This window comes from Eleginops maclovinus, chromosome 1 (genome assembly GCF_036324505.1).
Source record: "Eleginops maclovinus isolate JMC-PN-2008 ecotype Puerto Natales chromosome 1, JC_Emac_rtc_rv5, whole genome shotgun sequence".
Classification (NCBI taxonomy): Eukaryota; Metazoa; Chordata; class Actinopteri; order Perciformes; family Eleginopidae; genus Eleginops; species Eleginops maclovinus.
In genome coordinates, this window is record NC_086349.1 from 25,807,404 (window position 1) to 25,835,367 (window position 27,964).

General features: G+C 43.5%; 1 protein-coding gene across 1 annotated transcript; it reads left to right on the top strand.

The window, feature by feature from the left end:
- The first annotated feature begins 597 nt into the window (after nt 1-597).
- kdm5c (lysine demethylase 5C) lies at nt 598-27,722 on the top strand. The gene is made up of 29 exons (XM_063892413.1): nt 598-912; nt 3,003-3,150; nt 3,701-3,778; nt 3,889-4,011; nt 4,105-4,275; nt 4,500-4,634; nt 7,697-7,753; nt 10,103-10,232; nt 11,280-11,569; nt 11,666-11,824; nt 11,948-12,067; nt 12,295-12,453; nt 12,553-12,734; nt 12,850-13,012; nt 13,096-13,215; nt 13,305-13,499; nt 14,131-14,312; nt 14,409-14,533; nt 14,620-14,767; nt 14,841-14,931; nt 15,650-16,029; nt 16,129-16,267; nt 16,379-16,558; nt 16,644-16,772; nt 17,576-18,322; nt 18,495-18,537; nt 18,648-18,847; nt 20,506-20,694; nt 26,875-27,722. The coding sequence occupies exons 2-29, from the start codon at nt 3,007-3,009 to the stop codon at nt 26,881-26,883; spliced, it is 4,788 nt and encodes a 1,595-aa protein (XP_063748483.1). The 5' UTR covers nt 598-912; nt 3,003-3,006; the 3' UTR covers nt 26,884-27,722.
- The last annotated feature ends 242 nt before the right edge of the window (nt 27,723-27,964 follow it).

A 27,964-nucleotide genomic window follows, 5' to 3' on the forward strand; every position in this document is an offset into this window, starting at 1 on the left:
TTACGTAATACGTAGTTCTAATAAATGTTTTAAGATATTTATTGTTGTTATTTATTATTGATAAACTATGGTAAAATGTACACCTTTTTACATACTTATTTATATTTTTCTTATAATTAAATTTCTCTTAATAGTTATTTTTATTGCAGAAGATATTGTATCATAGCACATCAATAAAGTTGTAAAAATTATATGTTTTACACAGGTAATACAAAAAAAGGATAAATAAAAAGAAACAATAACCATTATGACAATTAGGTAACTAATGCATTAAAACATAATAATGTAATTAGAAAAAGATATTTGTAATGAGAGCGTCACTTTGCTTATTTCACTTAGGCCTCCACATAATATATGTATTGTTTTATATATTTTTCCTGTGTTGGTGTATTTATTTCCGTATTTATTAGTGTGTTTCTGTATTTTTTCTGTATTTATTTTCATTATTTATGTATTTATACTTATGTAATTTCCGTCCTCAATAATACATAGCCGATCCCGCTGCAGTTACATGACTTGAACTGGCGTACGTGGGGACTACTTTCTGGGAGTAAACGTGCGGTACGTGGTGTGAACACTTCCAGGGATGTGCTTCGGTCGTGAGAAAAAAACTAAGATGGCGTCTCGTCAAGTAAGATAGGATGGCTTGAAGATAGTGATGCTGTTGGTCGAGGAAATGATTGATAAAAGACATTAAGTGATAAAGTTTGAGACTGTGGCACACCAGCAAACAACACTCCTACATCCAGAGCGGAGTTATATGGAGAACTGAGACTGGAAAACGTTCAACTTTTTGCTAGCAGTGTTAGCTAGCCAACTGGACCCGTTTTATTTCCAGCATTCATCACAACAACAGAGGAAGGAGAGCGCCCAGCAGCCCTGTCATTACCCGGGACATCGAGGTGTCTACGGGTCAGTGCAACCGATACAGTGTAGTGCAAAGGGGGGCACACATACTGGGCTTGTCTTCGTATAAATAACAAACGGTCGCTGGTTGTTAGCCTACAGGCTAGGTTAGCTTGTTTGCTGTTACAGTGAGGAGTTTTGTTAGCCACCTAAATGCTAGTTACCTATAACCGTGGGAGGCCTCGATGGTAACGATAGCTGAGAGCGGCGTTATCGCGATAGAAACATAAACAGGTTTTTATGAGGCATAGATGAACAGTTAAAGAAGATACATTATAAGTAATGGACCTAGAGTTTTTGAGAAAACTATTATAACATTAAAATAATGCAATATTTAAATGAAATATAGCTATACCTGTTATAATAAAATCTATATATATAAATAATAATATAGGTGAACAATAGACAGAATGTTTGATGGAATAGAACTTATTGACACACAATAATTACATTTGAAACATGTTTTTCTCAATTATTTTGTCATGGTTGTTCCTGGTGTGTATTGTTAGCTTTAACACCAGTTTCCCCAAGTTTAGCCTACATTTGAAAGCTAGGTTAGCTCGGTTTTTTCTGTTACATTGATGAGTTTGATTATACATTTATTTTTAGGGTGATTCACAACATCTGTCCAGGGACTACAGGTGAAAAATATCCTCTTAGCTAACTCTTCCACATTTACATAAATGGTTCTTAGTGTGTGCTGTCCCTGTTAAATAAATAATACAAACCGTGGGAGGCGAGATGTGGAAGGCCTCGATGCTAACGTTATCGCGATAGCTGAACAATAGACACAATTCATGATGGAATATAATTGAATGATACCAAGCTAACACAATATAACAATTAGCTTTTAAAACATGTCGTAAATTATTTTTTTGTGGCTATTCCTGGTGTGTAATGTTAGTTTTAACGCCCCCTAGTTTAGTAGCTAGTAGTTGGCTAACACTTGCCATCTTATGTATAATTGAGTAATAATAACAAGACGTTAATCGACATATAATGTTAGCATTAGCTTTCTGCAATCGAGTGGTTGTGCATTTGTTGTCATTTGTCTCTTTTTAAAGCGTGTTAATGAATCTTGACCAGCCCACTTGCGAGTAGTGATGCCTTCATGGCCTTCTAGGGTTCATGGCCTCCACGCCATTGTTTGCCTGAAGGCCTTTAAAGAATCAGATACATTGGGACATTTTACTCCCAGAATCAGATTGTTATTTAAAAATATGATGTTTATGCAATCATGCCCCCTTAAAATAGACTTGTATTAAGACTTTTATGCAAACACATGACATGAAAAAAGCTTTTTGCTCAAGTGTAACACGAAATGTAAGCATCAGATCTGTATTGAAGTAATGTTGTTGTTGTTGTTGTTGTTGTTGTTGTTGTTGCGCTTTACTGTGACTCTTAAAGCATCACTTACAACTTTTGCCCCTTTACCACTCTGGGCCTTGATTCAACAGAGCATGGCGTTTGTTTTGTTGTGTCCGATGTTGGGGGAGGGGTCCTTAAGAAGGGCCACACCAAAAATCCACATCCTGGGATTATCCAGGCCTCTTGTTGTGGGATATTGGGTTCAGTTTTTTGGGGAAACGATCAACTATGAAACATGCATAGGAACTAAGAGCTAAATATATTTAAAGCTGTTACTGTGCAGTGCTAGACCAGGAAGTAGTGAGAGCAGCAGTAAACACATGCAGGGAACTTTTGTAGGAGCCGTTCAATAAGCTTTGTGTTGCTTTTACACACACTGGTTCATTTTACTCATCAATTACTTAAGATGGCATGTTAACCTTTTATTGTATTATTATTGGATATTTATTAAGGAATGTGTCAATTCTGAAGACGGTGAACATTTTTGTGGAAAGTTTCACATAACTTTGGTTGCACTCCGCTGCAGGCTATCACCCAAAAAATGTAGATCTATTCTGATACACAAGGGCTTTGATTTTTCATTTAAAACTGCGCACGCTTTTAAGCTTCTTAACAGTTCTCGACAACTTATAAACACGACTTGCATACTTAAAATGCTCTCTGTGATGCTGTGTCCATCAGTGAGTCTGCTAGAGTTCATTAACTTATTGTGTCTTGTTCATCTTCAGGGCAATGGAAGGGGAAGAGTTTGTTCCTCCTCCGGAGTGTCCAGTGTTCGAGCCGTCATGGGAGGAGTTTCAGGATCCTCTGGGCTACATTGCCAAGATACGTCCAATCGCAGAGAAGTCTGGAATCTGCAAAATTCGACCTCCCCCAGTAAATATTCCTCATGCTTGCAATATGTTTCTAAAAAGGCCATGCCATCTGCTGCTGTGTGTGTGACATCTGTAGCATGCAGTGTTTACAGTTTTTATCCAAAGATACTCAGTGGATAGTTTTTGACAAAGCTGACAATATGTTTAACATCAACAAAGTTAATCAGATCAAGTGACTGATTCCCAGGGTTGAGTTGACTTTAAACAAGATACTGCACCAGTCATACATAGTCATCGTACTTTTACTACAAAATGCTCGTCACATTACAGACGCTGTAGTTGCTTCCATGATCTTGTAGGAATGTTGATTTCTTAATGATTGTATGCCTTGCATTGTTGATAGTCTGACACTGCTCTTAAGTAGCAGATCTTGTTCCTGAGCCTGAAAGCCAAAGTTAAACCAGCCCAAACTAAGCTCACTATCTCGTTAATCTCCGCTGTCTGTGTTCCTTTATATAAACCCCTTGAATGACACTGACCCCAATTGAAGCAGCAAGTTGTTTTAGCATTTTGCATCACAAGTTTAATTGCCTGTCTTTGCTTTCTCATAGGACTGGCAGCCTCCGTTCTCAGTGGAGCTGGACACCTTCCGCTTCACACCCCGCATCCAGAGGCTTAATGAGCTGGAGGTAGGGTCCTCTCCTTTTCCCTCAGAGCTCTACATTGTTGACGGATAATTGAAGTTGTTGATGGAACTGGCCCTCGTAATCCTGATGATCCCTCATGCATTTTATTTTAGGCGGAGACCAGAGTGAAGCTGAATTACTTGGACCGCATCGCCCGGTTCTGGGAGGTCCAGGCGTCCTCGTTGAAAATCCCTCATATTGAAAGGCGCATCCTTGATCTTTTCGCGCTGTCAAGGGTAAAATTGAATTGTTTGTTCTAAACAAGTGCATTTTTGTTGTCATTTTGTTTCCCTATTAATGGTTTTTCTAACCTTGCTTTTGTGCTGCAGATCGTCACGGATGAAGGAGGCTTTGAGATGGTGTGTAAGGAGCGGCGCTGGGCTCGTGTGGCTCAGAGGCTCGGTTACCCCCCGGGGAAGAACATCGGCTCTCTGCTGCGCTCCCACTACGAGAGGATCGTCTACCCCTTCGAGATGTTCCAGTCTGGGTCCAGCTTGCCGGTATTTATCTACACATTATCATCCCACCTCTCAGTATATAGATAGCTTTCAAAAAGGTGTCCATCTCTGAAGAGAAACGTGGTTACTGCTATTGATATTCAAGCAGAGATACATTTTACAAAAAGTGTGTATTCCGTACTTTGACTGGTGCATCCGTAGACTTATTCCTGTACATCCCCTTCTCCAGGTTTTAATAAACACTCTCTTGTTCACCTCATTTCTAGCATTACAAGCCGAAGCACTATGACGGAGAGGAGGTGGATAAAGAGTACAAGCCTCACTCCATCCCGCTGCGACAGTCTGTGCAGCCGTCCAAGATGAGCAGCTACGGACGCAGAGCCAACCGCTGCCAGCCTGATGTGAGTGACAGCTCCTTACTTACTCCTTTCAATAGATTTGCAAATCTCTGTGAGCAGGAACCAGATACTGAACTGTAGTGATCAAACGGATAAGTTCCAACCTAATGTCTTTGTTTACTTCTGTGAAAACTGAAGTTTGGCTGTTTGTGTTGTCTATCTAAGCACTTGTGTGAAGAGTGCGCTGAGAAATCTATTTTCCCAAATGGAAAAAAGGTAACTTGTTAATTATCCTCAATTGTTTTGCTTTAAACTGTTCCCCTCCTGTGTCACAGTTAAAACACATCTTAGGAAGGTAGAAACAATTACCAGCTTTTTTAAAGTGACTTACACCAGAGAAAAAGCGCTTAAATTGAGAAAGTGTCATGTTTGTACCATCTAACCACCGAGCCAAAAGAATAACATTCATCATTTACAGGCAAATCAAAAGTGTAACCAACAACAGTCTGAAGGGTCTGTTGGATGATAGTCTTCCAGGGTGTACCATGCTGTCATGTAATCAACTTTCCCCCGTGCTTATCCATGTGCCTCAGTTACGTTTGCAGGAAGGTGTGACGGTGCACTCAGAACTCCTCAGATTTTCTCTCCATCCCGCCCCGCTGCTCTGCTTAACGCTTTCAGCTCTCTGCTCCGTGGCTGCCATTGCTTTCTGTTTATTTTCCACTTCCTTCCATCTCCACATGTTTATTTCATAAGCCACAACACCCATTTCCCCCTTATATGACCGATTCACAATGCATCTTCTGGACCATTCTCTCATGCTTATCACAAGCTTTATTTTCTTCCCTAACCCCCCACTGGTTAATAATATCCTCCTTATCATACTTTAAGTATGTAATGCTAACCGATACGTAGTTCTTTTTATTTATGCTGCTGAAATACAGTGGGGCAAAAAAGTATTTAGTCAGCCACCAATTGTGCAAGTTCTCCCATTTAAAAAGATGAGAGGCCTGTAATTGTTATCATAGGTACACTCAACTATGAGAGACAGAATGAGAAAAGGAAATCACATTGTAGGATTTTTAATGAATTAATTGTAAATTCCTCGGTAAAATAAGTATTTGGTCACCTACAAACAAGCAAGATTTCTGGCTCTCACAGACCTGTAACTTCTTCTTTAAGAAGCTCCTCTGTCCTCCACTCGTTACCTGTATTAATGACACCTTTTTGAACTCGTTATCAGTATAAAAGACACCTGTCCACAACCTCAAACAGTCATACTCCAAACTCCACTATGGCCAAGACCAAAGAGCTGTCAAAGGAGACCACAGACAAAATTGTAGACCTGCACCAGGCTGGGAAAACTGAATCTGCAATAGGTAAGCAGCTTGGTGTGAAGAAATCAACTGTGGGAGCAATTATTAGAAAATGGAAGACATACAAGACCACTGCTAATCTCCCTCGATCTGGGGCTCCACGCAAGATCTCACCCCGTGGGGTCAAAATGATCACAAGAACGGTGAGCAAAAATCCCAGAACCACACGGGGGGACCTAGTGAATGACCTGCAGAGAGCTGGGACCAAAGTAACAGAGGCTACCATCAGTAACACACTACGCCGCCAGGGACTTAAATCCTGCAGTTCCAGACGTGTCCCCCTGCTTAAGCCAGTACATGTCCAGGCCCATCTGAAGTTTGCTAGAGGGCATTTGGATGATCCAGAAGAGGATTGGGAGAATGTGATATGGTCAGATGAAACCAAAATAGAACTTTTTGGTAAAAACTCAACTCGTCGTGTTTGGAGGAGAAAGAATGCAGAGTTGCCTCCAAAGAACACCATACCTACTGTGAAGCATGGGGGGGGAAACATCATGCTTTGGGGCTGTTGTTCTGCAAAGGGACCAGGACGACTGATCCGTGTAAAGGAAAGAATGAATGGGGCCATGTATCGTGAGATTTTGAGTGAAAACCTCCTTCCATCAGCAAGGGCACTGAAGATGAAGCGTGGCTGGGTCTTTCAGCATGACCATGATCCCAAACACACCGCCAGGGCAACGAAGGAGTGGCTTCGTAAGAAGCATTTCAAGGTCCTGGAGTGGCAGAGCCAGTCTCCAGATCTCAACCCAATAGAAAATCTTTGGAGGGAGTTGAAAGTCCGTGTTGCCCAGCGACAGCCCCAAAACATCAGTGCTTTAGAGGAGATCTGCATGGAGGAATGGGCCAAAATACCAGCAACAGTGTGAAAACCTTGTGAAGACTTACAGAAAACGTTTGACCTCTGTCATTGCCAACAAAGGGTATATAACAAAGTATTGAGATGAACTTTTGTTATTGACCAAATACTTATTTTCCACAATCGTTTGAAAATAAATTCATTAAAAATCCTACAATGTGATTTCCTGGATTTGTTTTCTCATTCTGTCTCTCATAGTTGAAGTATACCTATGATGAAAATTACAGGCCCCTCTCATCTTTTGAAATGGGAGAACTTGCACAATTGGTGGCTGACTAAATCTTTTTTGCCCCACTGTACATCTTTTGGTTTGCATATTGTGTTGCATTGATAGGAGTAACAACTAAAGATGAATGCAGATTTGGTTTAAGACTAGTAGTCTTAGAATGTCTTTTGACAAATTGGGTTTTATCCACGTGGTATTGCTTTATTTTTTCTCATTGCTCAAATGGCTTATAAAGTACAGTATCTTAAGGCTGAATACGTTCCTTTATTAATAATTTAGCAATTTGTTGAGCATTCTTAGCCTTTAGCTTTACTTATGAACATATTAACTGGTAAGTATTGTGCATGATGATGCAAACTTGCACCGTAAACAAAACATTCCCAAACACCTTCCCAACCAAACCTGGAATAATAGAAATATAGTCTCAAAAGAATGCGTTAATAACTGCTGAGGCTTATATTTACAAAAAGAAACCAAACCCCACCTCCTTAAAATGATGCAACCTCGTCTAAATGGTGTGTAGATTCACAATATTTCTATGGACCGGCATCAGATGTCTCACTATGTGTCCAAGTGTCAGGTGGCTCTCTCTCTCTCTCTCTCCCTCTCATCTCCCTTTTCCCCTCTTGTCTTAGTTTATTGTTGCTGTTATTGTCTCCCCCTGCAGGGTCCAGAGGATCTGGCCCCCCATCCTCTCACCACTGGCTCTCAGCTCATCTCTGCGGTACTGCCTCTCCAGCAAATCAGCTCGCTCCTCCTCCTCCTCTTCCTCCCTCTTTTCCCTAAACCACCTCACCCCTTTTGATGTGTCTTGTAAAACATTGCCATTAACATGCATTCATTCTCCTCAAGCCATAGTAGGGTCACACCACTGTTGCTGAAAGAAAATACACTCTTTGGCATTAAGATAGTAGTTTAATTGTTACTGTCCGTTTCTAGAGTAGAACATGACCACAGAGTTGTACATTACCCTGGCTGTTTTGAATAGATTGTTGTTGTAAATGAGCTGTAGGCATCTGTTGGAAAAAGGCATTTGGAGCCTAGTTTCTAGCCGTTAAATTACAGGAAAATTAACTCAACAACTCAGTAATTGGTCTTGAATATATGAATGTAAGCAGACTTGGAACTAATTGCTCTTGAAGATTCTTTAACTACTTTTTCCCGAATTGCCAAACACACTTTTCTAGTCTGGGACTGAAGCTCTCTCTCTCTCTCTCCCCCCTTCTGTGGTTGCACTTTGTGGCTGGGCTGTCTGTGTGCTTCCTGCTGTGTCGCCTCGCTCTCGCCGCTCTGCAGCAGCTAACTGTGCGACTGCATGATTTCTCCTTCAAGTGCACTCACACAGAGGGAACCTCAGAGGTTTTATTTAACTTGCAGAGCTCCGGTTTGATGATGGGACGGTAATTACAAAAGACAGTTGTTCTTTTTTAATCGCATAATTATTTTTTGCTTCCAAGCTTCCCCAGGTTGGTTTGCCCTCTCATATCGAGCTTTGTTGATCTGGTTTATTGACCGTCACACTTGTTTTTAGTCTTTGAACAACAGTTTGTGTGCCAGGAAAAAGGGTTTATTCATTCAGGGTTGTTTAGGGTGTTTGAAGTCAAACACAAACATCAAGCATTTTCCATTCCTCTCTTGGAGGAATTGTGTTGTATCGTCTAGTTTTTGGCCCTGATAAAGTTATCATGACATTTCTATATTATTTTTGTTGTTGTGGGAGTAGGAAGCATCCTTGGACTGCATATTAAGGTTATTGCAGGTTAACAGGAAGAGCGGGGAGAAACATTCAGAAGATAAACTAAGAATTTCCAAGAAAATGCAATTTACACAAAAAAAGAGGAACAAAATACTTGTGATTTCAGCCCAGCATCAGCATATCATTATAGGCAAGGTTGCATTGAAAAATCCCAACACCCCCAGGGACTTTCTCACATTTATTATCTTAACTTTTCAATTTGTGATTTTCTTTCCTGATAAACAATCCGGCAAATGTTAGTTTCTCTATGTTTAGTAATTCTGCGTTTAATACAGGAATATTACCAACGAACCTGTCTCCATAATTGATTTGTTTACCTATATTCTGACTTCACAAACACTATGGATTTGTAGAAGTAGAAGCCCATCCTCCCAGATTAGCACTAAACCCCAGTGTGTTTAATTCGAGAACACCTTCTTAGTTTAAATGTTCGTTAAATCTGTCTTTTCAGATCTAGTGTGTTCGTAGAAAGAGACGTTAAGACCTTCTGTGTGTGTCTGTCTACTTGTGTGTAAAGTTTGCAATCATATGGCAGACGGGAACTAGAGGCCAGAAGTGTGAGGCAACAATGATGTAACGCACGGGAGGAAGTCTGAATTGACCAAGCATTCATTACAACGTGATGAGGTTTCCTTTCATTTGTCTTATATTTAAAGGACTCATGTCTACAAGTGTGGCTCATTTACATTTCCAAAAGCTTAGGGCATAAGGAAAACTTGTTTCAGTGCTATTTTCCTGTAAATGATGTCCTTTTGGGATGGAAAAGTCTTAGAGAATATGCATCCAGTAATAGGAAGTGAGAAGAGAAGATTATGGGGAAGAAATGCAATAGAAACAGGAAAAACTCTGACCAACAAAAGAAGTTAACCATTTAAATGCATCTTTTATATACATTTTCATAAAAGGAATACACTTGCTTGTGACATGGAAAATAATACCTCCCTTTTGGTAGTACACGTTTAAATGTCTAGACTACAGCTAATGCATCAAACTCAAGCAAATAAAAACAACAGTAGGTCATCATGAACCAAGGATCTGACAGGAAACAGACCGTTGGTTCATTAGCAGAGGTCTACATATCTGCCTCTATGGTTGCAACGGCTGGTGGTCATGTGTGTTGTGTTCTGGTGACGGGTCTTTAACGGTAAATCTTTCACTGTGATCTGAGCTAACCTTTCCTCTCTTTTAACTGAGTGTGATCCCCCGTCTTGTGATGCCATTGCTCCGCCCTCATGCCGAGACGCCCTCGCTTGGCTCTGTGTGCTTCGGAGAGTAGTTGATGCATCCGTGATGAAAGAAATATCCTCCTATCCACAGCCTGAACCCACAGAGGAGGACATTGAAAAGAACCCGGAGCTGAAGAAGCTGCAGATCTACGGCGCCGGGCCCAAGATGATGGGCCTCGGGCTGGTGGCGAGGGACAAAGGCCTCCGGAAGAAGGGTAAGGGTCACGACCATAACCTTATATCAAATGAAGTCATCCTAGTACTAGGATGGGTTAAATGCAGAGGACCAATTTCACTGTGTGTGCTCTGCTGTGTGCATGTATGTGACAAATAAACAGGGTTTCATCCTCCGATTCTATCCGATTCTATCCTCCACGCCAGCAAATAGCTGTTCCCAGACTCTTTTATGTCCCGGGTTGTCCATCCCCCCTTCAATGCATTCCTCCCATTCCTAGGAACGCCTTGAGGGAATTCCTGTACATTTGCCACAAACATCTTTTTGGACTCCGTAGTGAACTGAGGAGATTTTAGGTGGTCAGTCATTATAACGCCACCCTTTTCTCTGTAGAAATACGTTGACTAAATTTTGGTGGACAATGAACATTACTCAAGAAGTCAAATACTAGCTAAGACGATTCCTCATGTTGTTATTTATTTTTTGAAGTTATTTTTTGGGGCTTTTTGCCTTTAATCGGATAGGAGAGTGACAGGAAAGTGGGAGAGAGAGTCGGGGTGGGATACGGAAAGGACCACGGGTCGGGAATCGAACCCGGGTTGCCGGCATACGGTGCAGGTGCCCCAGCCAGTTACGCCACGGCCACATGTCTCATGTTTTTGAATGTTTTATGTCAATATAATCTGTAAACAAGATTGTAATTTGATTTCAGATGCGATTAGTTCAGTGAATCACTGGGCATTTTAGTCCTATCTTAGTCCAGGAAACCTGTGATAATTTGATTAAAGCTGACTCAATAAAAACTGTTTCAGTCGGAATATATTGAACATTTCAGTCAGTCTAGTCTAGCCAAAATATGAAGTAGTTTCCTTCTCCTTTCACATGTATTTCATATATTTTTCTAAGTCTTCCTGACTGAGTTATGCTCTAGATTTGATACTGCACACAGAACTGCTGTATTGGGCAAAACACAGTTACTCATCCTTTTGAAATAAAGACCGTTTTCATTTTATTTTCACGTTAACAATATTTCATGTTGTGACGAACTGACTGCCTAATCCAAACGCTCCCCGCTCCTCTTATTATAGACGAGCTGCCTCAAACGTCACTATCAAGGAAAGCGTGTCCCCTGCTCCCGGCGATACTTCGGTCAAAGCGGAGCCTCAGGAGCCTCAGGAGAAGAAGATTGACGGGAGCACGTCGAGCCCCCAACCCCCTCCTCAGACCATCACGGTAAAGGCAGAAGTGAAGAAAGAAGAACCAGAGGATGAGGAGGAAGAGGAGGGGAAAGGGAAGGGGAAATATGAGGAGGGAGACGAAGCAGAAGGACCTTTTACCAAAATGAAAATGAGGCTCAGGCGCAACCTCAACAACCCGCAGTGTGTAAGTAAAAAGATTATACCAACATTTCACATCGAACTACAAAGAGAGGAGACTTCCTGTAAAATATGCTGTGCTCTTTTCCTCGCTTGTTCAAAGGTGGATTCCTTTGTGTGTCGGATGTGCGGTCGGGGAGACGATGACGAGAAGCTGTTACCGTGTGACGGCTGCGACGACAACTACCACATCTTCTGTCTGCTGCCCCCCCTCACCGACCTTCCAAAAGGAAACTGGAAGTGCCCGAAATGTGTCGCAGAGGTGAGTCAAAAGGTCCCCTGCGTCTATAACGCGTCTATAATAATCGAGCAATCTTTATGTTTGGTTTCTTTTCACCACAGGAATATTTTTAGCTTTCATTTGACCACATTCTACTTTCTTTAGGAGTGCAAGAAACCTGCAGAAGCTTTTGGCTTTGAACAGGCGACACGAGAGTACACCCTGCAGAGTTTCGGGGAAATGGCGGACGCCTTCAAAGCAGATTACTTCAACATGCCTGTCCATGTAAGTGCGCACACACGAGATTTTCAGCTGAGGTAAAAAATATTGAGATTTTCAGAGAAAGGAAGAATTTTTACATTTTCTGAAAAAGTCAGAATTGGAAGATTTTCGGAAGGAAGTAAAAATTCCCAATTTTAGAAATAAGTTACAAATGTGAGATTTTCACATGTGTTCATTATCAAGCACGCAGAGAACAATCTCTATCCTCCTGTGTGTGGTTGTCGGTGCAGATGGTTCCCACGGAGCTGGTGGAGAGGGAGTTCTGGAGGCTGGTGAGCAGCATCGAGGAGGACGTGGTGGTGGAGTACGGAGCGGACATTCACTCCAAAGAGTTCGGCAGCGGCTTCCCCATGAACAACGGCAAGAAGACGCTCACAAAGGAGGAGGAGGTACGCACCTTTTTCTTGGAAGTCGTGAGAAAATCTGATGGACCACTACTAAAGTCCAGAGCTGATTTCCACTGCTCTCTTTTTCCCGTGGTTGTTCAGGAGTATGCACGCAGCGGCTGGAACCTGAACGTGATGCCGGTGCTGGAGCAGTCCCTGCTGTGCCACATCAACGGAGACATCTCTGGGATGAAGGTGCCCTGGCTGTACTGCGGGATGGTGTTCTCTGCCTTCTGCTGGCACATCGAGGATCACTGGAGCTACTCCATCAACTACCTGCATTGGTACAGAAAGCTTTGTGTGGTGGGGTTAGGGTTAGCACAGCAGCTCGTAAAGTCTATAACATGATAATGTTGCAGACTATGACTCTCCCTGTCTGATCTTTCCTCCCCCGTCTAGGGGGGAACCAAAGACCTGGTACGGGGTTCCCTCTGTGGCAGCGGAGCGTCTGGAGGCCGTGATGAAGAAGCTGACCCCGGAGCTGTTTGAGTATCAGCCCGACCTCCTGCACCAGCTGGTCACCATCATGAACCCCAACATCCTCATGTCTCACGGCGTACCGGTCAGTCTCTCACACACTAACTGAAGAAGTATGGTTAGTTCAGAAAGTTCTCTTTGATTGACCCGTGTGTTTCTGACCTGCAGGTTGTTCGTACCAACCAGTGTGCCGGAGAGTTCGTCATCACGTTCCCCAGAGCGTACCACAGCGGCTTCAATCAGGGATACAACTTTGCTGAGGCTGTTAACTTCTGCACAGCAGACTGGGTAAGGCTGTCTCAAGAAGTACATTTCACCGGTGAATTTCTCCCATTACTACATCCTCATCACTGTCTTCCCTCTTTGTCTCTCATCAGCTGCCTGCCGGGCGTTCCTGCATCGATCACTACCGGCGCCTCCGGAGGTATTGTGTGTTCTCCCACGAGGAGCTCACCTGTAAGATGGCGGCCACCCCGGAGAAGCTGGACCTGAACCTGGCTGCAGCGACGCACCGCGAGATGTTCAGCATCGTCCAGGAGGAGAGGAAGCTGCGCAAGGGGCTCATGGAACGGGTGGGACACAGAAATAGATCTTAGAGACAGTTTGTTTGTTTCTTGATATGCCACTAAATTGAAAAATAAATCTTACACAGCCACGACTGGATAAGTAAGACTTATAGTGTAAGACTTATGTTCAGTGTTCTCCCTTTTTTTCAGAAAAATTCTCAGACTTCAAACTTTTTCGTGAAAATCTTACATGTCTAACTTATTTCCAAGAATTTCAGAATGCTTACCTTTTCCAAAACTCTCTAAATTCTTACTTTTCAAAGTCAATAACCTTTTTTTCTTTACGAAACATTTCAGAATTCTGACCTTAGTTGAAATATCTCAAAATTCTAAATATTTTTCCAAAAATCGCAGAACGTTTTCAGTAAATCTCTAAATTCTTATTTTTTTTCTTAGAATTTAGACTTTTTATCTGGAAATCTCAAAATTCAGACTTTTTCCAAAAAAATCAAAAAATTCTGACATTTTCTGAAAACCTCAAAAGTGTAACACGGATGAAAACACATGCAAAAAAAAGTCAATTTAAAAGTCAATGTTTATGAAAGGAACTTGATACTATTCCCTACAGCCTATCCCATTCTTATTGTAATGTTCTAATGAGACTGTGAAATCTGACTGCTATACTCTGTATCTGCAGGGCATCACTGAAGCCGAGCGCGAGGCGTTCGAGCTTCTGCCCGACGATGAGCGCCAGTGTGATAAATGTAAGACCACCTGCTTCCTCTCCGCTCTCGCCTGCTCCAACTGTCCCGAGCGCCTCGTGTGTCTCTACCACACTCAGGACCTGTGCAACTGCCCCACTGAAAAACTCTACCTCAGGTACGTCTCCCCTGAACAGCTGTGTGCAAAAGCTTTCTTTGTAGTTTGATCTCCAGTGTCGGTGTTAACCCTTCCTGTGATCCTGTCACCCTGCAGATACAGATACACCCTGGACGAGCTGTTAGCCATGTTACACCGACTAAAGGTCCGCTCCGAGTCCTTTGACTCCTGGGCCAACAGAGTGAAGGAGGCACTGGAGCAGGAGGAAGGAAACAAGATAGGTACTGTACATCCCTTCATGCATTTTATAGGAATTGTATTGTCTTTAAAGAGAGTGCTTGGACCAATTTGATTGCTTTGATTGCAGGAATTGCCGATCTGGAGTTACTGAAGACAGAAGCAGCAGAGAGGAAGTTTCCCGACAACGAACTCCTGCGTAAACTCAACACTGTTCTGAAAGACATCGAGCGCTGCCAGAAGACCAGCACGGAGCTCCTCAGTCACTCAAACAGCAGGTCGGTACATCAGTGCTTCACATTCACACTAACCGTTTAACTACGGGCTCTAACATGACCCTCTCTTCTTCAGTGAAGGAAGGATGACGTTTGCAGAGCTGAAATCTTTAGTAGAGACGATGCAGAACCTGCCCTGCGTGATCAGCCAGCTGGAGCAAGCGCAGGTGAGAAGAAGAACTATTCTGCCTTAAAATGTTTTTAACAAATATATCCTACTGCGATAAAAAAAAGAATGCTGCAGACGCTTTGAATTGCTTTTTGTACAACCCTAAGGCTAGTTCATATTTTTGTCAGATTGCGTCTCTCTGAATTGATCAAATGTGCTTCATAAAAAGTTTAGTACACCTTTGTTCAATTTGTTTGAGGATCTCAAGATTTTTCCTAAAAAATAAGAAATAATTCCAAACTCAAGATACATTTATCAAAATAATTCAAATATTGAAGGTCAAATGCTAAATAAATGCACCAAAGATTATAATGTGCAGATAAATAAATTAAAAACAGCTTTTAGGCCCCGGCCGTGGCGCAACTGGCTGGGGCACCTGCACCGTACGCCGGCGACCCGGGTTCGATACCCGACCCGTGGTCCTTCACGAATCCCACCCCGACTCTCTCTCCCACTTTCCTGTCACTGTCCACTGTCCACTGTCCACTGTCCTATCCGATTAAAGGCAAACAGTCCCCAAAAAATATCATAAAAAGAAGAAAAAACAGCTTTTAGATTTTAGACTTTTGTTTATATATATTTTATTTATTGAATTAAAAATTTGTTTTTGTATTTTTAATTTTAAGAAGTCAATAAAAGAAAGTTTGAAAAAAAGCCTTAAAAGTTTCACCTGTATTTTGTGCAATAATGCTTATCCTTTGATCTCTGTTCTTAAGGCTGTTCTGCGGACAGTGGAGGACTTCCAGAGCCAGGCTCAGACTCTGGCCAGCGACAGGGACTGGAGGCGGGACTCTCCTCCTGAGGAGCTGCACTCTCTGCTGGAGCGAGGAGCCCAGCTGCCTGTCCTGGTACCCGAGTGTGAGACCCTCCAGGGCCTGAAGGAGCAGGGCCTGTGGCTGGCAGAAGTGAGGCGCACCCTGGGCACAGAGGGGGGGGAGCGCCAAGAGGTGATGCTGGACGTGTTGAGGAACCTGATGGAGGCGGGCTGCAACGTGCCGCAGAGCGTGTCTGTGGAGACAGCCATGGCGGAGCTGCAGGAGCTGCTCACCATCGCAGAGCGCTGGGAAGAGAAAGCTCAGATCTGCCTGGAGCATCGGTGAGAGGAGCCGTTCCCTGCTTCAGCTACATAACTCTGAACTAGTTCATCCTGTTGTAAAGACGGCAAAATGTCATCGTCATGGTTTTGTTCTCACAGGCAAAAGCACCCTCTCTCCACCCTGGAGGCGATTGTGAACGAGGCTCAGCTCATTCCTGTGAAGCTGCCAAACATCCTGGCTCTGCAGGGCTGCCTCACTCGAGCCCAGGCCTGGGTGACAGACCTGGAGGAGATCCAGGTAGAGAGACGAACCGTTTCATTGGCTTTAGATTGGCACCATTTTTATTCTACCTCCTGTGATTCTGTGAACTTGATATTATATTACAGTGAATGATTTCCTTTGTCGCAGAACGGGGAGCATTACCCGTGCCTGGATGACCTGGAGGGGCTGGTGGCCATAGGGAGGGACCTGCCCGTCTACATGGAGGAGTTGCGGCAGCTGGAACTGCAGGTGGCCAGCGCTCACTCCTGGAGGGAGAAGGCCACCAAGACCTTCCTGAAGAAGAGCAGCCAGCACAGCCTGCTGGAGGTCAGCAAGATCACATATCTGTCATAAAGTATGCAACAAGTGATCAGAATGAGAGCCGGTATTAAACCCCGGTGTGTCCCTGCAGGTGTTATGTCCGTGTGCAAAGAGGCGAGAGAGGCGGGATGAGATGGAGGCGCTGGACGACCCTTTAGAGGATTCTGACACCAACACACTGGGCCTCTCCGCTCATGACCTGAGGGACCCTGCAGCTATTGTGAGCCCAACTTCCACCTGAACCCTATTTTAAGTTTTTGTCTTGTTTTGACAACACGTTTTGAATCGGCCCATTAAGCAAAGGTCCTGCAGCTACTTAACTCTTCAGGCAATTAAGCGTTGTTCATGGCGGTCGACTAAAGGTTTTATACTTACCACTGATTAATATTCTAAGTATCTGACAACATCATAGAGAGGATCCAAAGTCTAGATCAAGAAGGAATCTTCCAAAAACACACAAGAGGTGACCTTATGCAGTAAGGCAATGTTGGAAGAGGGAGTGAGGGTTGGAGAGAGGAATGCCAGTGTTGTCATGGCTGAATATTTAGCTGATTTGAAAAATATTTCAGGACGAGACTTCTCTATGAGCAAGACTTTGTTAGACTCAAGAACAAACAGTGGATCGAGCCTAAGCTGTATATGTTTTGGGGGGTTTCGTGGCTGCCTGCTGCAGCGTTCTCACTCAACGGATATTAAAAGTAGTTGTGCCTTTTTTAGTCATGGAGAGGCAACAGGGAGAAATATGTTCCAGAAACATGCTCAGAATTTAAAGTTTTCTTTTGTGAAAATCTCACATTTCTGATTTATTTCCAAGAATTTCAGAATGCTTACTTTTCCCCAAAAATCTCAAAATTCTGACTTTTATCGAAACATTTTCACAAGTCTGAGTTTTTAATTTTTTATTTCTGAAAATCTAAAAGGTTCTGACTCTTTCTCACTTTCTAACACAAAGAATTTCATAAGATGCATTTCTGTGCTGTTAGATATTATTCCTGTGTGAAAATGTGTGTGGCTCGTCTCCAGGTGATGGCGTTCAAAGAGGGGGAGCAGCAGGAGAAGGAGGCGCTGCTGCGGCTACAGACAGTGAACATGTGTAAATCTGGACAAAACTCTGCGGGGGGGAGCAGTTTGGAGGAGAAGGAGAACGGGAGGTGGGACGACGCCATGGAGACGGACACATCCAGCCACTCTGAGAACTCTGTAACGGAGAATGGAAACCACACCCCCGCTCCCCAGGTGTGCGTGTGCTCCGCTCAGCCGCGGGCGCCTCAGCTCCGATGCCACCTCTGTAAGGACTGGTTCCACGGGGGCTGCGTCGCCTTCCCCTCCCTGCTCCCCTCCTCCGGGTCCCCGGAGAACCCCCTCTGCTGGTGGGACTGGGACTCGCGCTTCTTGTGTCCAAGGTGCCAGCGGTCGCGGCGGCCCCGTCTGGAGACCATCCTGGCGCTGCTGGTGGCGCTGCAGAGGCTGCCGGTGCGCCTGCCGGAGGGGGAGGCGCTGCAGTGCCTCACCGAGAGGGCCATCACCTGGCAGGGCCGAGCTAAAGAGGCCCTGGAGACCCCCGAGCTGCAGGGGGTCCTTCAGAGGCTGCAGGAACTCAAAGAGACTCTGCGTCAGGAGGCGGAGAGGGAGAACGGAGAGGAGAAGAAGGTGAGGAGCTCTGTGATCGTTTTATCAGACTCCGAGGGAGGCGAGGGGGAGGAGGGAGTCATCGATCTGACCGACCAGAAATCCCCCAAGAAGAAGAGCAAGGAGAGCAATGGCACTCAGGTAAACAATCCTGTTTACTCTTCCCTTTATTGTGGTAAACAAACCGGAAACTGTGAAACTGAATCAACAGCTCGTTTTTATTTTGCCTTTGAGTTTATTCTCATATATTATATATTAAGACTCTTCCTTTAATTTAATACAATGCTTGTGTCCCCCCCCGCCACACACACAGGCTGGATGTGAAAATGGCATCAACAAGAAGTCAAATGTTACAGGTAAGACGTCGTGTTGATTTGATTCTAAATATATTATTTGGTTTGAAAATGTTATGTTTTATTCTGAAACACTAAGATCTTTACTATATTATGACCCCCCCCTCCCCCAGGTGTGGCCTCTCTGCTGGCCCTGCTGCCCCTGCTGAAGGGCGAGGTGGTGGAGCTGCTTCCGGCCTCCAGAGAGCAGCTGGAGGAGCTGCAGCTGGAGGGAGACCTGCTGGAGGTTTCTCTGGATCAGTCCCTCACCATCCACAGAGTCCTGCAGGCCGCCTCCCCCCCCCCCACAGACACACTGCGTACGCTCATACAGGTAGGGAATAAACTCGTTAATAAACAACAACATGTAGGAGAAATAGTTAGAGACTTCTGGTGTTTGGGAGAAACGGCTCTACACCTTGATCAGAACGTGTCAGTGCCGACCGTACATAAGGTGCTCTTTGAGTCTGTTTGTCAACACATTGTTTATTTACTTTAGACTTATAAAACTCACAGAACTCACATTTAGTCTCTGAGGCGAAACAAACACGTTGAATAAAACATTTAGAAATGTTTCTGTGAAGTTTGAAACCTGCTTGTTTGTTTGCTATCAGTCTTCTTCTACTTGTTGTTGTTTTCCTTCCCCTTCTTCTACTTGTTGTTGTTTTCCTCCCCCTTCTTCTACTTGTTGTTGTTTTCCTCCCCCTTCTACTTGTTGTTGTTTTCCTCCTCTTTCTTCTACTTGTTGTTGTTTTCCTCCTCTTTCTTCTACTTGTTGTTGTTTTCCTCCTCTTTCTTCTACTTGTTGGTGTTTTCCTCCCCCTTCTTCTACTTGTTGTTTTCCTCCCCCTTCTTCTACTTGTTGTTGTTTTCCTCCCCCTTCTTCTACTTGTTGTTTTCCTCCCCCTTCTTCTACTTGTTGTTTTCCTCCCCCTTCTTCTACTTGTTGTTTTCCTCCCCCTTCTTCTACTTGTTGTTGTTTTCCTCCCCCTTCTTCTACTTGTTGTTTTCCTCCCCCTTCTTCTACTTGTTGTTTTCCTCCCCCTTCTTCTACTTGTTGTTTTCCTCCCCCTTCTTCTACTTGGTGTTTTCCTCCCCCTTCTTCTACTTGTTGTTTTCCTCCCCCTTCTTCTACTTGTTGTTTTCCTCCCCCTTCTTCTACTTGTTGTTGTTTTCCTCCCCCTTCTTCTACTTGTTGTTTTCCTCCCCCTTCTTCTACTTGTTGTTTTCCTCCCCCTTCTTCTACTTGTTGTTTTCCTCCCCCTTCTTCTACTTGTTGTTGTTTTCCTCCCCCTTCTTCTACTTGTTGTTTTCCTCCCCCTTCTTCTACTTGTTGTTTTCCTCCCCTTCTTCTACTTGTTGTTTTCCTCCCCCTTCTTCTACTTGGTGTTTTCCTCCCCCTTCTTCTACTTGTTGTTTTCCTCCCCCTTCTTCTACTTGGTGTTTTCCTCCCCCTTCTTCTACTTGTTGTTTTCCTCCCCCTTCTTCTACTTGTTGTTTTTCTTCTGCTTCTTCTCCTACTTGTTATTGTATTTCTCTTTCTCTTAGTACCTCTACTACTTGTTGTTTTTTCTCCTTCTACTAGTTTTTGTTGTTGTTTTTCTTCTGCTTCTAGTCCTTCTACACTTAGTACTTTTTTTCTGTTGTTTTTCTTCTGCTTCTTCTTCTACAAATTCTACTTGCTGTTGTTCTTCTTCTTCTTCTACTTCCTCTTGCCAGTGTCCTCTAGTTCCGTTGTGATGGACTTAATTAGTATTACATACATAATTCTCCCATATTCTTTTGAAAAGGCCATCATTTTAATTTGTTTGTTGATCTCGTTATGTACAAACATGCAAACAACTTGTTTTCTAACTAGTTTTTTTCAAGCCAATGGTAAACTGTATCAACCGCTCCTCTGTTTTCAGGGAACCTGCTGATATGAAGTTTTTAGTGATGTCTTGCCACAGCTTCCTCTCTGATAATCTCCCCCCCCCCCCCTTCCTCTCTCAGATCGAGCTGATTGAGCAGAGGCGATCGAGCCGAGGCCGAGCGAAGGACTCGAAGAGGAAGAGGAAGAGCCACAGAGGAGGCAGTGGAGAAGGAGCCGGGGGCCGGTCACTGGATTCTTCAGAGTCAAAGAAAACCTGCACCCTCAAACACAGCACCCCCCCTCAGTTACCTGTCCACACCAACCCAGAGGTAACCCCCCCTTACCTCACTTAACCCTTACCTCTTGTGCCATACGGACATTTGGCTTTTAGATTTTATAATGCACATTGTAAAAAGTGTTTCGACATTTTGGTCTTTTATTTATTATTCTGAAAATAATTACCCCCCCCCCCCCACTATATTAATTAAAAGGATAACAATTCTGAAAATGAATGAATATTTGGTAGTTGTGATTAGGACGGAGAAAGGTTAAAATATTGAACATGGTTAAAGTGGAAAGTAGTATTCATTTATGTTTTCTTGTATTTTTTATCGTTTTATGGATTAAATTTGGTGCAAATTATAATAATATTTTGTATTTTCATTTTGACAGGATAGACCAGGGTTGCCGCGGGGTAGTGAAAGGTAGTAAAAGGTAGTAAATGAAATTAGGCCGAATTAAGGCCGGTAAAAAGTAGTGAAAAGTAGTAAACGTCATCTGACGAGGTAGTAAATTTTCGAACACCAATCCAGCTGGGCGTATGATTTTTTCTATTTGTGTAATTTACGTGCAGGCCTATCTCCTTAAATTACTAAACTTGCGTGGATTTATTTTCATGTTGCAAGTAGCAGGGCCGCGGGAAGTAATTTTGAGCAGGGGGTGCTGAAGTTCGCCAAGCCACGCCCCCCTTAGTTATTGTTGCTAAGTCCAACAAAATTTTCGCAGCTATTCAATGATGTCACATGTACCTCGCGCACTCCCTCAATCATTTTAGGTACGATACAGGGATATATTGAGGCGCATGAAGGACCCGACTTGGCCACCGGGCGAACCGATGAAGAGCGTACGGACATTGAAGACATGCTGGCCGTGGTTAGAGGATATCCTGTAGTGACTGCAGCCCGCCCTGGTCCGGTGGCTGATGACTGAGAAATCTGGAGGGACTCTAAGACACTAAATGCCTCAAGCAATGGGTCTTTCCTTATATAACCTACAGTATTATTCCGATCTTGTTCGAGTTTCTTATTCTTGTTATCTGTTCTACAACAAACTTAGTTAAGACTAACTTCCAATTACGCTACTTCATTTACTACCAATATTAACGGAGATAATCCAATATAAACATATTGATTTAAAAAAAAAAAAAAAAACATTTTAGGTACCCGGCTAGCTTGCTGTCAAACCTCTTCGCGAGTTCGCCAGTTAAGACATGGGCAAATGCAAATTTTCGGACCTCTGGCTGGAGGAATCGTTGTTTAAAGAATGGCTTAGGCCAGTAGTTGGCAACAGCCAAGAGGCTTATTGCAACGTCTGCAAGAAGACGATAAGCATTACCTGGATGGGGGTGAAGGCGGTGAAATCGCACATGCTATCAAGTAGCCACCAAGCTAGGATGCGTGGACGTAACGCTCAGCTACCGCTGTCACTGTTTTACACTGGCACAACGGCTACATCGACGCCCTCAACCTCAACTGCTCCTTCAACCTCCACTGCTCCCTCAACCTCGCTTGCTCTCCCCCTGCAATACCCTGCCAGTAGTCCTACCACCAGCAACAGGTGCACGACAGACGGTCAGAAGCAGACGCTAGGCACTACCACCTCTACCTTGCAGGCTGAGGTACTGTGGTGTTTAGATGTAGCAATGAAACACCACTCGTTCAACTCGAACGAAGGCATAGGAGAGCTGTTCAGCCACAAGCCACAGTGGAGAGAGGCTTCTCAGTAAATAAGGAGGTAGAAACGTGCAACCTCCGTGATGAATCTCTCGAAGCCCTCAGATTAATCTGCGATAAGGTAATTGTCTGTGGCGGCGTTCTGAAAGTTCCTCTGACCAAGGAGCTCCTGGCCTCTGCTGCTTCATCGAGGTCACAATACAGGCTATACCTTGATAGTGAGCGGAAAAAAAAGGAGAATGCCACACAGGAGCTGAAGAGGAAAGCAGCAGAGAAAGAGCTGGAGGACCTCCGGAACCGGCGGCAGGTACTCCACAGTGTGTGCCATTCACTCCAAAATGACGCCGACAAATATGCAGAGATGGCCGAGGGAAAGGCAGGAACAAAGATGGCTGAGCTCATCACAAAATCAAACACTTTTCGGAGAAGACACAGGGAAAAAAAAGCAGAACTTCTCCAAGTGGATAAAATGATTGAAGAAAAGGCCACACAGTTGAGGCACTTGTGACCCTGCTGGCTAACTGTTGTTTAAGTTCTCTCTCTCTCTCTCTCGGACAGTTTTTGCGTCCAGTTGAAGTTATTTCTTTGTTAATAAGATATTGTAATTACAGTGAAAGTTGCACTTTATTATTATCTAGTTTATTCTTTTTTTTCAAGGCCCTAATTTAACCACTTGAAATTAGTTTTTGTTATGCAATTGTTACTTTTTGACATTTTGAGTAAAAACTATGGACCAAGGCCTGTTGTGTCATCTTGATTAATCCAACTCCTATGGTAGAGTTCCTTCTTACTTAAATGTAGCTCACTAGCTTGCTCAAACAAACAGACACTCACATTCACCTACAGAGTCTCTCGCTCTCTCTCTATGTGTGTGTGTGTGTGTGTGTGTGTGTGTGTGTGTGTGTGTGTGTGTGTGTGTGTGTGTGTGTGTGTGTGTGTGTGTGTGTGTGTGTGTGTGTGTGTGTGTGTGTGTGTGTGTGTGTGTGTGTGTGTGTGTGTGTGTGTGTGTGTGTGTGTGTGTGTGTGTGTGTGTGTGTGTGTGTGTGTGTGTGTGTGTGTGTGTGTGTGTGTGTGTGTGTGTGTGTGTGTTGGCCAGTTTTTGTGTCCAGTGGTGGAAGTTATAATTACCCTGTTAAATTGTGATGAAATATGTTATTAATTCGTTTTGGAAAGATATTTCATTACTTTACGCGTCACTTTACTTCACACTTTACGCTGCTACAGTTGCAGCTTGAAGTCGTGCTGGTAGTAAAAAAAAAATTGAAGGTAGTAAAAGGTAGTAAATTCAACTTAAGAATCTCTGTATATACCCTGTAGACATTATTAAGAATAATCTGACAGGAATGAATGAATATTTGGTAGTTGTGATGAGGACGGATAAAGGTTAAATATTTATTATTATTGAAGCGAAAAATAATCTGAATGAATGGGATTTATTTTGTATTTCTTTGTCGTTTTTAATCAGACATAGCCGACGCAGTCAAATCAAAAGCACTGAATATTAAAAACAATAAGGCACTTTTTTAGATTCAAGCACAGGTTAATTAAAACAATTATCATTATTTGTGTTTAAATGTTGTCATAGGATTAGGGATGCACCGGATCCTGATTTTTAAGATCCTGCCGGATACCGGATCCACTGCTTAAGATACTGCCGGAACCGGAACCGGAACCGGATCCTACTCGGATCATCAGCTAGTACATTATAATGCAGTGAAAACCACTTTACAGTTCATTACTTCATTTCCTTTCCTTAACAGATGAAACATACGCAATAACTTCTAACATTATCTATTTTATTTCAATAGTTACTTGGAACACACCGCTGAAATGTGCAGCTTAACGTCATTTGTGTACAGGCTTATTGTTCAACTTCTGTTCAATCCAAAGAACAAAGAAAGAGAGCAACAAATTAGATTATTTATTACTAAAGAGAATGAGGCCTGTCATAAACAGCAAGCCATAAAGTGCTCTTTGAAAAGTAAAAGAAAAGAGTAAAAAGAATCCAACATAGGCCTACTGCTTTTACAAACTAAAATATAGCAAATGTAGCACATGTATAACTCTTGGATACAAAATGTTAATAGGCCTGGTAAATGTAATGAAAAAAGATGTAGGCTAATAGTAGCCTATTAACTGCAGACTGATTTTTTTTTCTCAGAAAAAAAAACACTGGGAATCTTGATAATCATGAATGCTCATGGAACAGGCTATTTCACTTTTCAAGCACATAATTGTAGGCTTAATTAGAACATTAAACAAAGTGTGGCACAAAAAACTCGAACCTACTCTATATTATGAACAACTTCTATAGCTAGCTTTCACAGAAAATGAGCGTTTCCTTTCAGAAAAACAAGACGCTCTGCATTTATCGGCGACAGCCGGTTGCGCGTGTGAGAACGGATGTCTCCAGCGGTGCTGAAAAGTCGTTCACTGGGTACAGAGGTTGGAGGTGGGCAGAGATAAACTTTGGCCGTTTTTGACAGCAGTGGAAAGCGCTGCTGATTGCCTCTCCACCACTGAAGCGGGTCTTCGGTTAGAGGAATCAGTGGCTCGCTGTAAAAAACGCTGACCTCTGTTTCGGCGCTCAGTGTGGCTGTCTCACACTCGGTGTTGCTGCGGAACAGATCGTCCCAGTTGCTCCAGATACCTGAACAGTGTCGTTTCGCTCGGCCTGTCGCCCCCTCTGTCTCAGCCTGGTCAGATGGCGCTAGCCTCGCACGCGAGTCTTGATCTGATTCGGATATGCGGGAGACAGCCTCCTGCACAAGTAACTTTGATCGGCACTGGAGTGTGTCATTCATCCAAAATTTGGTTTTATATCTCGGATCAAGACTTGTTGCCACAATGAACGCAGCGTTGCCCTCAAGTCCCTCAAATCTGTCTCGCAGGGACGTCAGCATGCGCTCTTTCATCTGTTTAATTCCACTGCTGTCGGTTTCATTGTGAATGAAGCGCTTCAGCATCATCACAGCTGGCAGGACTGTTGATATGCATGCATTTTCTGCACTTATTTCCCTTGTCAACTCCTCGAAAGGCCTGAGCACACTGAGCACATCTTCCATCAGAGTCCACCTCTGAGCATGAATATGTTGCATGCTCTCCGTCTCTGACACATAGAGGTTTATGGCACGCTTCTGTTCCACCAAGCGATTGCACATCAGATAGGTAGAATTCCACCGTGTCACTACGTCCTGGATTAATAGGTGATGTGGTAGCCCCAACTCCTGCTGAAGAGCTGACAGCCTTGATTTCGCGCTTGAAGAGTGTTTAAAGTGGCCTACTGTTTTCCTGCCCAGTGCGAGCATGTCAGAGATACTTTTTTGGGATAGAAGGCTTTCGTGTATGCACAGCTGGAGCGTGTGTGCGAAGCAGCCAGCACTGGGAATGCCAGCTTCGGACATGGCTTTGCGCATATTCGCAGCGTTGTCCCTCAGGACCAGGTGACATTTGTTGACAGGTATGTCCCACGCTTTCATAATGCCTTGCAGTGCGTTTGCGATGTTAATAGCTGTGTGTCTTCCATCGAATGCCTCGCATTGTAGGATAGCAGTCACGCGGTTGAAATGATCATCAATCCAATGTGATGTTACGCTCAAATATGACTGAGTGGTGTATTCGCAAGTCCATGTGTCACATGTAAATGAAAAGGCCTGCGCTTCCTTGACATGCGCTCGTATACGGGAAGCTACCGTTTCATACATTTCAGGAATTATTTTATCAGCAAAGAAACGCCGTGAGGGGAGTTTGTAACGAGGCTCAAGCAATTGCACTAGCTCGGTGAACCCAGTGTCTTCCACAATGCTGTATGGTTGCAAATCAACAGCTATCATTTTACCGATTGCGGCATGTATGGCATTGGCTTTTGGGTTGTCTGAAGCCCACGGTTTGTTTGGTACAGGGCTAGTGAAGTTGGTAATAGTGGTCTGAGTACCACTCTGTGACTGTGCTGCTGTGGTACCTGTAGCCTCACTGACGTTAGACTCGGCCTTGCACAACTCATACTCCGTTGGATGCTTTGCACGGAGATGTTTAAACAGCGGAGATGTTGAGTAGTGTCTAGTGTCTTTACCTCCACGAGCCAAATTTGTACTGCAAAGCTTGCATATCGCGCGACTTGAATCTCCCTCTTTCAGTTCAAAGTACTGCCATACAGCACTTTTTCGGCTCAATGCATCCATTTCCGCCGACGACTGCTAGCACAATGGAGGTTATCTTCTTTAAACATTTAACGACGTAATCACGTTGTGCGTACGTGCTGTAGGATCCGGTCCGGTTGGGGCACCGGGTCCGGCAGTAACCGGACCTCGTCAAAAACGCCACTATCCGGCAAAACCGGACCCCGGATCCTGGATCCGGTGCATCCCTACATAGGATGATACAATATTAAGAATTATCCTACAGGAAGATTCATTTTCCAGAAATGTGGGTTGTTGTTTTGTATCTGTATTAAGAGTAATGCTGCAGGAAGTAGAAACGGACACTGAAGTGTTATGGCGGACGTGTTTCTCTTTAATCTTAATTACATTTTAACCTGTTTTTTTTTCCCTTGGTCAGATTTTGTGATACAGTCACGGCTGGAGCTCTGCTTAAAGGATCGTCGGAGGAATTGAAGGGACGGAGCATTCTGTGCCAGAAGAAGTGTCAGAAAGATGCCGGACATCCCCCTCCCCCCCATCCTCACCCTCTACATCCCCCTCTCATCCCAGACACTAACAGAGCCACGACTTCTTCTTCTACACTCCACCGCCATATCTCCCCGTTACTCTCCACCACCACCCCCCCGGACCCGTGTCAGACTGTGCGGGGGTCTCTGAGGTCAGTCGCTACACGTTATCCCAGCCGTATTAAACGTAAGTTCATCCTGAAGCCGGATAAGCTATTTGGTGGATCCCGACGCCGAGGAGTTTTCCTGCTGATCCCAGTCCACATCTCCGTGGTTACACTTGTATTTTTTTAGTTGTATTGACTCATGTGTTTGATGCTGTTTTTGAAGGGGACTCGCATTTTGAATAAACTGAGAACATTTTGGGAAGTGTTAAAAACAGGCATTAATGTTTTTGGTGCTACTTTCCCAAAATGAATATCTGTACCTCTCCTCCTTCCCCCACTCCTCACCCACCTTTTTTATTTTTAAGGGCCCATCCTTTTGACTCCATATTCCTTTTTCAATTTAACCCCCCTCCCTCGTTCTCTTATCTCTTTAAAGTTTAAGGTAACTTCACTGTATCTCACTTTGTCACAATTCGTTTTGTTTCCTGGTTTCAAATATTATTATTATTATTGTTATTATTGTTGATATTGCAGACACGCCGTTGTCATGAGTTTATGTATAAAACTTTTCATTTAAATGTTGCCTTTGTTTCTTTTCACTCTTGTTAGAAAAATAAAGGTTTAGAATTGTTTAGGATATCTTGACTCTTTATTCCTCATCTAAAAATAGATCATTAAGAAGCGGACAGGAATCCATTTCATGATCACAGCGTTTATTTAGAAAAGCTTCCACTGGAAAATGGCAGACACACAACACACGTCACAATACTGAACAAGTACACCATGTTTGCTTTGAGTTTTTAAGCAAGTTCATAGAAAGACACCTCCACAAATACAGAAAGGCTTTAAATACATGGAAACATTTCTGCATCAA

Coding starts and splice junctions, on each gene's coding strand:
- kdm5c (XM_063892413.1), top strand. CDS start 3,007: ATGGAAGGGGAAGAGTTTGTTCCTCCTCCGGAGTGTCCAGTGTTCGAG. Junction 4,276..4,499: donor AGTCTGGGTCCAGCTTGCCG/GTATTTATCTAC, acceptor CCTCATTTCTAG/CATTACAAGCCGAAGCACTA. Junction 11,570..11,665: donor ACCTCAACAACCCGCAGTGT/GTAAGTAAAAAG, acceptor GCTTGTTCAAAG/GTGGATTCCTTTGTGTGTCG.